This window comes from Camellia sinensis, chromosome 5 (genome assembly GCF_055761805.1).
Source record: "Camellia sinensis isolate YWXY chromosome 5, ASM5576180v1, whole genome shotgun sequence".
Taxonomy (NCBI): Eukaryota; Viridiplantae; Streptophyta; class Magnoliopsida; order Ericales; family Theaceae; genus Camellia; species Camellia sinensis.
In genome coordinates, this window is record NC_138965.1 from 102,792,266 (window position 1) to 102,804,679 (window position 12,414).

At 35.0% G+C, this 12,414-nt stretch overlaps 1 protein-coding gene across 1 annotated transcript; it reads left to right on the plus strand.

Annotated features, from left to right (window-relative positions):
- The first annotated feature begins 555 nt into the window (after positions 1-555).
- Positions 556-11,292, plus strand: LOC114295329 (plasma membrane ATPase 1). The gene is made up of 22 exons (XM_028239553.2): positions 556-682; positions 1,631-1,738; positions 2,767-2,886; positions 3,004-3,102; positions 3,319-3,456; positions 3,587-3,721; positions 4,019-4,198; positions 4,322-4,528; positions 4,661-4,780; positions 5,179-5,298; positions 5,627-5,749; positions 5,841-5,945; positions 6,026-6,170; positions 6,667-6,831; positions 7,218-7,456; positions 7,546-7,578; positions 7,684-7,765; positions 7,924-8,084; positions 8,910-9,122; positions 10,135-10,317; positions 10,614-10,792; positions 11,052-11,292. Exons 2-22 carry the CDS (start codon positions 1,679-1,681, stop codon positions 11,146-11,148), a joined length of 2,904 nt encoding a protein of 967 aa, XP_028095354.1. The 5' UTR covers positions 556-682; positions 1,631-1,678; the 3' UTR covers positions 11,149-11,292.
- The last annotated feature ends 1,122 nt before the right edge of the window (positions 11,293-12,414 follow it).

Genomic DNA, 12,414 nt, shown 5'->3' on the forward strand with positions numbered 1-12,414 from the left:
CTTTTCCAGCTTTTAGATAATCAATTTTTTTTTCTAACTTATTTAAGTTATATCTGACTAATAAGTTGTAACTAGAATTTATATCAAACAATCTGAAACAAACACTTAAATTAAAATAAGTTGGAATTAATTCCCTCAACAAGAAACAAAAATGGGAATCACCCAAATAAAAGGGCAATATAGTCATGTAGCAAAAACAGGCAGTTAAAATTTTAGTAGTGACCTACGTAGTATACAATGTATGTACGGAGTTCGTTGGATCCAAAGGGTGTCTTTTTCAAATGGCGCCAAACCAACCAACATTTGCACATCAAAAACATGCATTGATGCTTTGGCCGGCCATTCTTCTTCACCAGCTTCACTCCATCGTCCTGTTCCTCTTTTCACATATTCATTCATGGCCGACTCTCCTCTCTCTCCTCTCCTCTGTCTCTCTCTAGCATTGGATTTTTTTTTTTTGTTTATGTTCTGTCTCCCACTCTACTTTGTCCAATTCAAATTGATGTTGATTGGTTACACCACATGGCTATATATACTTATCTTACTTTCATTCTTGGAAATCTCTTTCTATCTCACAATCCCTTTCCAAGAAGACTTGCCCCGAATCTCAGTGTTTGGGGTTGGACTTGCAAGCTAGGTTTTGGGTTTTGGAGATTCAAATTTGTTTTCTCAAATTTTGGAGGTACGAGCGTTCACATATTCTTTTGTTTCTTAGCAATGCTGGGAAAAGTGTTCATAATTTGAGATATGTGAATTAGTTTATTGTGTGATTTACACCATGCATTTGAATTATGATTATTTTGTGAGTATTTAGTTATTTATAGCATTTATGTTTAGTTTTTGGACTCCAAATATGCTTACCAGACTATCAAGTGTAGCAAGTCATAGCACTTTACGAATAACTAAACAATTCTTCTACGTGCACAGAATCCAATCACAAAATTGGACATAATCCACCCACATGGTATGAGTTCCACCAAATGTGTGGGTAGGATTGTGTGATTGGATTATGTGCACTTAGAATTTTTCATAACAAAAAGCATACATAAAATTGATAAAGAATGATGTCGTTGGGTTACGGGTATTTCATTTTAAAACATAGAATTTACGAAAAATGTTGCCGCTACATCATTCTAGTAGAAAGAAATTATGTATAATGATTTTTGAAAGAATAGCATTTTTCTTGTAGTTTATGTGCTTTTATGGGCTTCTGTTGATTACTCATTAATTCTGTTGTTTCAAATTTACATTACTGTTTTAGGTTACATTTACTCTTTAAATTATATTTATGTCTATTTATGATTTGGGTCTGGGAGTTTATTCTCACTTGTGCCAAAGCTACCATGTTTGTTTTGTTGATGTCATTCTTGTTTAGAATCATTTAGAAATAATCACAGGACAATCCCATCATGATATAAAGAAAATAAAAATAAAATTTGAACTTAAGGGATTTTATCACAATCATATATAATGCCGCGTTGATATCATTTTTGGAAAATAAAAATTTCTATATCAAATTTTGAAAAAAAAAAATCAAAATAAGTATACTGTGAGCTAAAGTTGTTGCTGGGAGAATTGTGTATGAAAGAGAGGAATTCGGGATTCATCTGAAGTAACTGAAAACATGCAGATTCTGTACGAAAAACTTGGTGGGCGGAGAGTTGGAGCTGACAGAGACATGGGAGTGGATGATAAATCGATTGCCCTTGATGCCGTCAACAAGGAAGCTGTTGATCTGGTATGTCCTTAGAACTATCAATTGAACCAAAATCCATAAGTCTGTTTGGTTGTGTTTTTGTTTTCTGTTTTTATCTTCTAATCTTCCCTTTTCAGTTACAATTTTGTTGCCTGTTGTCTACTTGGAACTAACTATCAATTGAAACAAAATCTATTGAGTTACAATTCTGTTGTCAATGTGCTTTTTTTTTTCCTTATTTTCTTTTTTATGTTAATGCTCTTGCATACCGTTGAATTCTTTCATGATGATTAGTGTGAATATAAGAACTAGAGAGTGTATGTAAATTAATCTGCTGAGTTAGTATGAGAAGTCCAACAAAATGATTTGGTTCTTCTTGCAAGTCTTCTTAATTTTGCTACATGTGTTTTTCTATGCTTCAAATGAAAACATTTCGATAAATTAATTTCTGGAAGGAAAAAAAAAAATAGAAAAAAAAAAGAAAAAGAAAGAGACAATGGAAAAAAGCTCAATAAATGATGTAGCAGTGATAGCAAGAGGGAACTAGCTATCATTCTCATATCCATGAGGTAAGCCTTGAATGCAACAAAAGAAAATACCAAGATCAGTAATGTTATTAAAGTTTCTATCCTTCACTGGACACTTACAACTCTATAAACTGAATAATCATATTCTTAAGAAAACATGAAACAAGAAGGAAAACTGAAAACTATATAAAAAAAAAATTAAAAAAAAAAAGAAAAAAGAACACTATAAAGTCTTAGAACTATGCCAAACAAACGGGATTAAAATTTAAACTCTTTATTAAAGTTATGGCTATAAGAATACTTTCCACAAGTACAAAACAGCGAAAACAATATTTTGAAAGCCTAAATGATAGAATTTGGCCAAAAATGGCTCATCACCGCTATGCAGCGAGTTTCGGCCCACTGGCCGAATTGGGCTGTGATGAATCAAAAATGGGTGTTTCGGTCCAAATTTGACAACTTGGACTGGTTACCCAAACTCACCAAGAAGCTTTGTCCATCATCAATAAAGGTGATATTGAATTTGTAATTTGCTTCATGCAGGAGAACATGCCCCTCAAAGAAGTGTTTGAACATCTTAAATGTACAAAAGAGGGTCTGAGCACCGATGCAGTTCAAGAACGGTTGGAAGTGTTTGGATACAACAAACTTGAAGAGAAAAAGGTTAGGAAAATTTATGTTGGATAACTTCCTTTTCTTTTTCCACATCTCATCTTATCTCTATTTTTTTTTTTTTTTTACACTGCGTGATTTATTGTTATACTTTTCTTTCTTCCCTAGGAAAGTAAAATATTGAAGTTTTTGGGCTTTATGTGGAATCCTCTGTCATGGGTCATGGAAGCAGCAGCTTTAATGGCCATTGCTCTTGCACATGGAGGGGTAAATTTACACGCTCTTATCTTACTTTAGTATAGTGTTGACTTATCATTTAGTCAAAGCTTCATTATTATATGCACGCGCGCGCGCACACACAAAAACAAAAAACAAAAAAAACAAAAAAAAAAAAAAAGAGAGAAAAGAAAAAAAAGAGTTGATTGCTTACAAGTGCAAGACAATTTAAGATTATTCCATACTGACAAACCTTATTTTGTGCAGCATAAGGGCACAGATTATCATGACTTCTTTGGCATCTTGATCTTGCTCATTATCAACTCTACCATCAGTTTTATTGAGGAAAATAATGCTGGCAATGCGGCTGCTGCTCTTATGGCTCGATTAGCTCCAAAAGCCAAGGTTTCCCTCTTCCCGAATAAATACAGATCCAAAAATTATGTTTTCTATTTCTATTTCCTTTTTTTTCTCTTGAACTTTCAACATAAGTAAGGGAATGATTTATATTTGACTCTCTAATTACTCCTACCAGGTCCTGCGTGACGGGAAGTGGAGTGAGGAAGATGCTTCAGTGTTAGTTCCTGGTGACATAGTAAGCATCAAACTTGGGGACATTGTACCTGCTGATGCACGCCTTCTTGAAGGAGATCCTCTAAAAATTGATCAGGTATGTGATTCACTCCAAAATATGAGTTATCTCAACTTTTACATACACAGTCTAGTTGAAAAAAATAAAAAATAAAAAAATTGTTGTGCACTTCTTTTGTTTGGATAGGTGTTGTAAGCAGTCTTCAGAGTTCTGCATCTAGTGGAAGTTGATAAAGTCTATGAAAACAAAATTTTACATCTAACCCTCAAGTTCTTAGCTCTTACAACTTCATTACGATTTAAAGAGCCAGTGATTTCTTCAAAATAATTTACTTTCCAGGGTTTGAGATATTTAATATTTCTCTGACATTTGCAGTCTGCTCTTACTGGAGAATCACTTCCTGTAACCAAGAACCCTGGCGATGGAGTTTACTCGGGTTCAACATGTAAGCAAGGTGAAATTGAAGCAGTTGTTATTGCAACTGGAGTTCATACTTTCTTCGGGAAAGCAGCTCATCTTGTGGAAAATACGACACACGTCGGGCATTTCCAGAAGGTCTATTCCTATCTAAATAATTTCAGGGCCAAACATACTAGCCTAATTATTCTTTTTAACACTCATTTTGTCAGTCATTTATTGCAATGAGTGTTGAGTATGAACTTCATATGATGGTTTCAGGTTTTAACTGCAATTGGAAACTTCTGCATTTGCTCAATTGCTGTTGGTATCGTAATTGAACTCATTGTCATATATGGGGTTCATAAGAGGAAATATCGTGTTGGTATCGATAACCTTCTTGTCCTACTCATTGGTGGGATCCCCATTGCAATGCCAACTGTTCTTTCTGTTACCATGGCTATCGGTTCACATCGCTTATCTCAGCAGGTGTGTGGAACCACAAGCAAGCTTAATAGACTTATTTGAAATATCTCGATGAATTTGAGAAGATCTAATTTATGCATTCCCTATCTATGGATGTGAAAGTACACAACTGTGAAACTATTTGAACAAATGCAGGGTGCTATAACAAAGAGAATGACTGCAATTGAGGAAATGGCAGGGATGGATGTGCTATGCAGTGATAAAACAGGCACACTCACACTTAACAAGCTCACCGTGGACAAAAATATGATCGAGGTAACACTTCTCATCCTCTATTTTGCTTTTAATCTACATTAAAAGGCTAGAAATTATAGCAAACGATTTTTCAGGTTGAAACTGACCTTGAACATGTATAAGGAGCATGTCAAATGCGACCTCATGGAGGGTTTCATCCTTGAGCCCAAGCCTTTTAGGGCATAAATTGTAATTTATACCCTTTGAAGTGAAGTGTGGTCAATGTGGAAACAAATACTTCTGCTACCCAAAGTGCCAACAAAATAAATATAATAGTTGTTAGTATACTCCGTCCCCATCCGAGTGGGGATTGGAGATAGTACAAATTCTGTGTGGTTGATTTTCCAATACGTCTTTTATATGAATTAGAGATCTTTTTGTAACTTCGAGTCATTTTGACATTACATATGTTTCTGCAGGTTTTTGCCAATGGTGTTGAGAAGGATATGGTTGTACTAATGGCTGCAAGAGCATCACGGTTAGAGAATCAGGATGCTATTGATGCTGCAATTGTTTCAATGTTGGCTGATCCTACGGAGGTATTGAATCTAATCCTTAAAGATATTAGACGCTAAGTTATTTTGTTCGAACTTGTGTTTCATGTGTCTAAGTAAATGCACTAGTGTGTTCCCCAAGTATCTGAAGAGTGGTCAAGTCTAAAAAAGATTAAAATTAATAGGAGATGAGGTGTCTAATGAGTGTCAGGAAATCTCCAACATGTGTCAGTATCTGACACATGTTGGACATGAGCACGCCACCTTCTTGGGAGTGTTTGTGCTTCTTAGATTGCAGTTGATGCTTTTCCTTAAATCTAATTGTAAATTTTGTTTATTGAGGCTCTTTTAATGATTTGTTTGATATTGTAAGGCCCGAGCTGGAATTAAAGAAGTTCATTTCCTCCCATTCAATCCAACGGACAAAAGGACAGCACTCACATACGTAGATAAAGCTGGTGAAATGCATAGAGTGAGCAAAGGCGCACCAGAGCAGGTACAATACTTAAAATATCATTAAACAAACACATAGTAATCATTAAAACTAGATCCAGATTTGCTTATATTTCTGCATTTATGCTCTGTAGATTCTCAATCTAGCACATAACAAATCACAAATTGAACGGAAGGTGCATTCAATGATTGACAAATTTGCAGAGCGTGGGCTTCGATCCCTTGGAGTTGCCCGCCAGGTGACAAACTTTTATGTACTTATCGTCTTCTACAATTTTTCTTAAAACATTTATGGAATAACTTCTTTTCATCTCTTTAGAAAGTACCTGCCGGTAACAAGGATAGTCCTGGTGGCCCCTGGGAATTCGTAGGACTTCTCCCTCTCTTTGACCCTCCTCGTCATGATAGTGCTGAAACAATCCGGAGAGCTCTCGATCTTGGTGTTAGTGTTAAGATGATAACAGGTGTGTGATACAGTTATTTTGTTTCCTTCTGTTTTATTCCTTTCACCAGCAATCTCATGTGCGTCTGGTGCAATTTTTTAGCCTTGGAACCTATAAACTAAGAATTTTTGTATATATCATCGAAAATTTACAAACCAAAAATGTCCAAAAACAATTAAATTTAGAATCAAGTCTTTCAAAGATCAAATGTCATAGGATTTATCGATGTTAGTGGTGTTCGATTCACTTGAGTCTTCTAGAAGAGGAGTGACAAGTGCATTTCAAGGATTGTGAAGAAATGTCCAATGCCATGAAGAATATAAATGCTAGCTGTCGTATTTTCCTGCATATCATGTAATGTAATCATGCTCATCTCATACAAGTTTTTAGATATGGAGAGAGTTATACCTAAAAATAGACATTTTTCATTTTTGACCACAAGAATTTCCATTTAACATTGATTATGTTAGTACTTCCTACATCCACATTGGAAGCTTATGAATGAAATCCTGTACAGGTGACCAACTGGCAATTGCTAAGGAAACCGGAAGAAGGCTTGGAATGGGCACTAACATGTACCCCTCTTCGTCTTTGCTTGGTGACAATAAGGATGCAGCAACTGCAGCTATACCAATTGATGACCTCATTGAAAAAGCTGATGGTTTTGCCGGAGTGTTTCCTGGTATGTCTAGTGGTTTCAATATGTCTACTCTTTATATTGTTGGGTAGCTTGACATAAATTGTTGGAACCATTTTCTAACAGCTTAAGCTTTTGGGACAATTGGTGACTTAACATGGTATCAGAGCTTAGTTTGAGAGATGTCTTAGGTTTATGTTTCTCTGTTGGCATTAGTATTCTGTTCCTATTTGGTTTCTTCTTCTCTGTTGGTTGTCCACTTCTCCTTTTGTTTCCACGTGTAAGATGGGATTGCATGTGAGGGTGTTGGTGGATAGCTTGATATATAATGTTGGGCCCATTTCTAGACAGTTTAAGCTTTTGGGACAATTGGTGACTTAACATATATCTAATGTTTGTGTTCAACTTCTGATTCTATTTGTTCTCTCCAGAACATAAGTATGAGATTGTAAGGAGATTACAAGCTAGAGAACACATCTGTGGAATGACTGGTGATGGAGTAAACGATGCACCTGCCTTAAAGAAAGCAGACATAGGAATTGCAGTTGCGGATTCTACAGATGCTGCTCGTAGCGCTTCTGATATAGTTCTGACAGAACCTGGGTTGAGTGTAATCATTAGCGCTGTCTTAACAAGCCGTGCAATCTTCCAACGAATGAAAAACTACACGGTAATCTAATAATGATATGAATCTTGATAGAAAACTGAGATGTGACAAACTGACTACAAATGCTAAAACTTTATGTTTCTTCTCTTCAGATATATGCTGTTTCTATCACTATTCGTATTGTGGTAAGTTTTTTCTTTTCTTTTTTTTGAATAAAATTTTTGCTTGAAAGATTATATGTATTCTCTGGATCAGCCTTATCTTATTGGCAACTGGGATTTACACAACAGCTGGGCTTTATGTTGCTGACTGTTTTCTGGAAATTTGACTTCCCGCCTTTTATGGTTCTTGTCATTGCCATTCTTAACGATGGTTAGTCATTCTAAATCTTCCCTCTTCTCAATCCATTTGTTTATTGCTTAGTTTCCAGCATTCTTAATATATATATATATATATACACGTATGTATTTACTTCGGTTACATGGTTTTGTTCCTCTTGCTTCTTACCGGGCTCATGTGCTTGCTTTCAGGTACTATCATGACAATATCCAAGGACAGAGTTAAACCTTCTCCTTTTCCAGATAGTTGGAAGCTAAGTGAAATTTTTGCAACTGGAATCGTCCTTGGTGGTTATTTGGCTCTAATGACAGTAATATTCTTCTGGTTAGCTTATGAAACAAACTTCTTTGAGGTAAATGGCAAACTGCCTCATGTAATGCATAGAATATCATCAATATCTATCATTTTGTATAGGTGAAAGGCTTGCTCTGCATTTGTGCTAAATGTGCATTGTAATTTGGAAATTCATGCTCTTTCCTCGAAGAATCCTAGAAGTGAAGGAAAAACTTCATTAGATGATTCATACTATATACTATCTACAAAGCACTGACACTTCAAAATGGGTGTTGTGTCTATGTCAGACACACATGGGACACCAACATGCCAGCGACACGTGTCAGACACGCCACACGGTGTGTCAATTTTTTTAATTGTTATTTTTTGCAAGACACTTTGGGACTTCACGAACATGTGTCCTATGTTTGGACACACCTCAGATACCTTTGTGAGTTTCATTTATATAACTTTAGAAATATGATTTGGGATCAAAGTAAAATATATGAAAATAAAGAGTGAGGGAAGAAAAAAATAAAAATAAAAAATTGCCTCACATATACATTGATATCTCTTATATCTCTATATGCTAAATTTATATTCGTATACATAGAAAATAAAAATATGTAAAAAGGATAACTTTTTTGTTGTATTCCCACAGCATCCGTATCCTAACTTTTTCAAAATTGTCGTGTCCCTTGTCCTTACCTGCATCTGCATCTATGTCCATGTTCATGCTTCTTTGCATTCCATACATCTCATACATGTAACATCTCATTGTGCCTAGAACTTGAAAATTCTCTCATATGTACCCAAAATCTCTTTCTTTTCTTCAGCACAGCCACAAGAAACTACTTAATTTTCTTATTTATATTTGGGATGTGTACCCTTTCTCCTTTTGCAGCATCATTTTCATGTAAAGAGCTTCAACAGTAATCATTTTGACATGAAAAACAAGACTCAAGCTGATCCACTCAAAGAAATGTTGGCATCTGCTGTTTATCTTCAAGTCAGCACCATCAGCCAGGCCTTGATATTTGTGACTCGCTCCAGGGGCTGGTCTTTCACAGAGCGACCTGGTCTTCTGCTTGTAGTTGCTTTCATCTTGGCTCAATTGGTAACTAGTCTTGTTACACCATGGCTTTATTATATTTCAATAGATAAATTTAGAGAAGTTTATATATCAAATATAACTACATCAAAGGTCAAGGATTAACAAAAGTCCATCCACTTTCAGCAATATGTAACCCAAGTTTTATCCCATATTATTTAATTATATGCAGTTTACTAAATATCAAAGTTTCTTCCTAATTTCCTTGCCATACCAGACTTTCTCGCTGTAATTATAAAGTGGGAATTTTTTGAATTTTTTCCATGTAACTTATATTCGGAACTCAACCTTTGTCACTACACTGTGTGCTTCTTCAATGGGTAAGAACTGGATAATGTATTATAGTTGACATGTATCTCATACAAGCATGCTGAGCACAACCCCAATTTCAGAAATTACATAAAACATATTTTTCTATAATCATTTTGTCTAAATACATTTTCTTGGATTTTCCATTCAAATTTCTCCAATTCTTTTTTTCACATAAACTTTTTTTCTTCTTTTGTTTCCTTTTTTGCTATTTTATCAGCAGTGATTTGGACACTCCAAACTAGGAACACCTTAAAAGTTGAGAATACCCTTCATATGAACTATTAATAGAAATCTTTTATCATTTTGCTTTCCTATTTAAGAAGAGGGTGTCACCTTTGTTGCAGAAATTAACTAGGATAGTATGTTTCATCAAACCAACGGGGCTATGTTTCATAAAAAATGTGTGATTTTTGTGACCATGTTGTTGGACTTTCTTGTAAAGTTGAATGTCCAGTCTAATGTAAGTTTCATGATATGTAAATTATCTCCTAAAAATTTAAAAATAAAAAATAAAAAATAAAAAACATATGTTTTATGAACCTTGTAATTTGATTTTTAGAATTGGATTCATACCAATGAAAGTGGAACCGCACTTTTCTCAATATGCATATTTGCCCACTTCAAAATTTGAGAGACTATATTGTATCATTAATCATCTTTTTCAACTCTTGCTGTAGATTTAAACCTTGGTACTTCATCATTGCAGATTGCTACTGTGATATCCGCCGAAGCAACCTGGAAAGTTGCTGGAATAAGGAAAATAGGTTGGGGCTGGACTGGTGTTATTTGGTTGTACAATGTAGTAACTTACGTGCTACTCGATCCTATAAAGTTTGCCGTTCGATATGCACTTAGCGGCAAAGCCTGGAGTCTGGTGGTCGAAAAAAGAGTGAGTGCACGCAACCGAACTTCTTCTATCACAACTTATTTAGAGAGTTAGAATTGAACTCTCCTCTAAAAAGCATCCATAGTCTAATCATATTTAGCATTTTAGTAACAATTTTTTCACAACTAGAATATATATTATTCTTTTTTTCATAGTTCAAATTCAAACAATTAAGTGAATTTTGCCTCCACCTTATCATCATGGTTTTAAGATTAATCCTCTTATTCTCCTTTACGTTCATTGAAGTTACTTAGGATAAAAAATTCAATTAACAATGACCTTTTTTGGTATTTCACCAGACTGCATTCACAACCCAAAAGGATTTTGGAAGGGAAGCTCGCGAGGCTGCATGGGCAGCTGAGCAGCGGACACTGCACGGCCTCCAGCCTGTTGAGCAAAGAAGGTTTACCGATCATAGCACTTTTAGGGACATTAATCTTATGGCGGAAGAAGCTAAAAGGCGTGCGGAGATTGCAAGGTTAGTCTTCTGGCTTCAAAACCTGAAAACTAAAAGAATTTTCACGCTTCTAATGGCTAGTTAACAATTTTTTTATGCACTAATAATGAGGTTTTATTGAACAATTTCTTGTTGAAACTTCTCCTAGAAAAATGATTGTGGATGACTGTTCTTTGTTGGTTTGACATAACACAAAGTGGTTAATACTTGTCAACCTCAGTGCCATTGACATTATTATGCTTCGTGGTAATTTTTCTGTTTCTTTTTTCCAATCACGCAGAATGAGGGAACTTCACACTCTTAAAGGGAAGGTAGAATCATTTGCTAAGCTGAGGGGATTAGACATCGATGCCATGAACCAGAACTATACTGTCTGACCGGAATTCTGATTATATATATTTTTTTCTTTTAGTTTGTTTTAATGTTTATTATGTGTAATTCTTTCCATTCTTAGCTGAATTTCTCTTGGACCATATATTTGACAATAATTAATTATTCTATATTTAATCTTTTTTCTTAAATTGTCTTCCTATGTATGAAATCAATCTTATCACCTCATATGGTTCCCCATTTTCTGCTTCTGAGAGAGAGAGTCTGACATAATTTGTTTTAAAAAAAAATTTATTCTTAACTTAATGCACATTTTAACATCTCTACTACAACACTCACACATTCATTTTTTTATCATTTTTTGTCATATAATACACAAACACAGATAATTTTAACATCTTCACTCGTGATGTTCTTAGAAAGAGATTCGAATCCGGACCTAACAAATCTGATAATAGATCCAAAACATTTAAACAGAAGAACCCATCAATGATTCAAACTCTTTGTTAGCTTAGTCCTAATGATCAACTGAAATGTTGCATTCAAATTAAATGGCACCACGAATAGTATTTTTTTTTTTCTTAACCAAGAACCTCTCCAAGGTAGGTCACATTAGACCTACCTCTGCAGAGTAAATCCTAAATACTAGCAAATCATGAGGTGTCAAACTTAGAACCCTTGAGTTTACTGTTTATCCCAAGTCCATGGTCACATTGGACTTACCTTTGCAAAATAAATCTGGAATACTTGCAAATCACGTGTATCAATTAAGATTGAGAACAACAACGAGGAGTGCTATTCATCCCAAGTCCAAGGTCACATTGGACTCACCTCTGCAAAATAGATTCTAAGTACCTGCAAATCATGTGTATCACATCCGAGTTTATTGTTCATCCCAAGGTTCGCAACACACTACCTCATTGATTGGTATGTTCGAATTTGATCATGTATACTTTGCCCAATACGTGGTTTTTTAAGTAGAGCATAGATTAATGGACTGCTAATACTAATAACAAACTGTTACACAGTCTCAAGTAAAACTCTTTTCGAAAGTCTGACTGTTAAAGTGAAAGTGGCCTTGCACTTACTTTCGTACTTTAGTAATATAAAACTTTGCTTCACACAAACAGTATATGAATGAACATTGGGTAGAGCTCTATTGGGAGGAGTCAGATTCACGCATGTAGCTTTAGGATTGATGTTTAGTTTGTCAAAAAACCAAAAAACTTCGATGTAAAAGAAGGGCAAAACTAGTTCATTTTCACACGAGAAAACATTAAGGGAAAAGTGACAGTTATTTTTGAAGTTAGTAA

Coding starts and splice junctions, on each gene's coding strand:
- LOC114295329 (XM_028239553.2), top strand. CDS start 1,679: ATGGGAGTGGATGATAAATCGATTGCCCTTGATGCCGTCAACAAGGAA. Junction 3,457..3,586: donor GATTAGCTCCAAAAGCCAAG/GTTTCCCTCTTC, acceptor TACTCCTACCAG/GTCCTGCGTGACGGGAAGTG. Junction 8,085..8,909: donor ATGAAACAAACTTCTTTGAG/GTAAATGGCAAA, acceptor CTCCTTTTGCAG/CATCATTTTCATGTAAAGAG.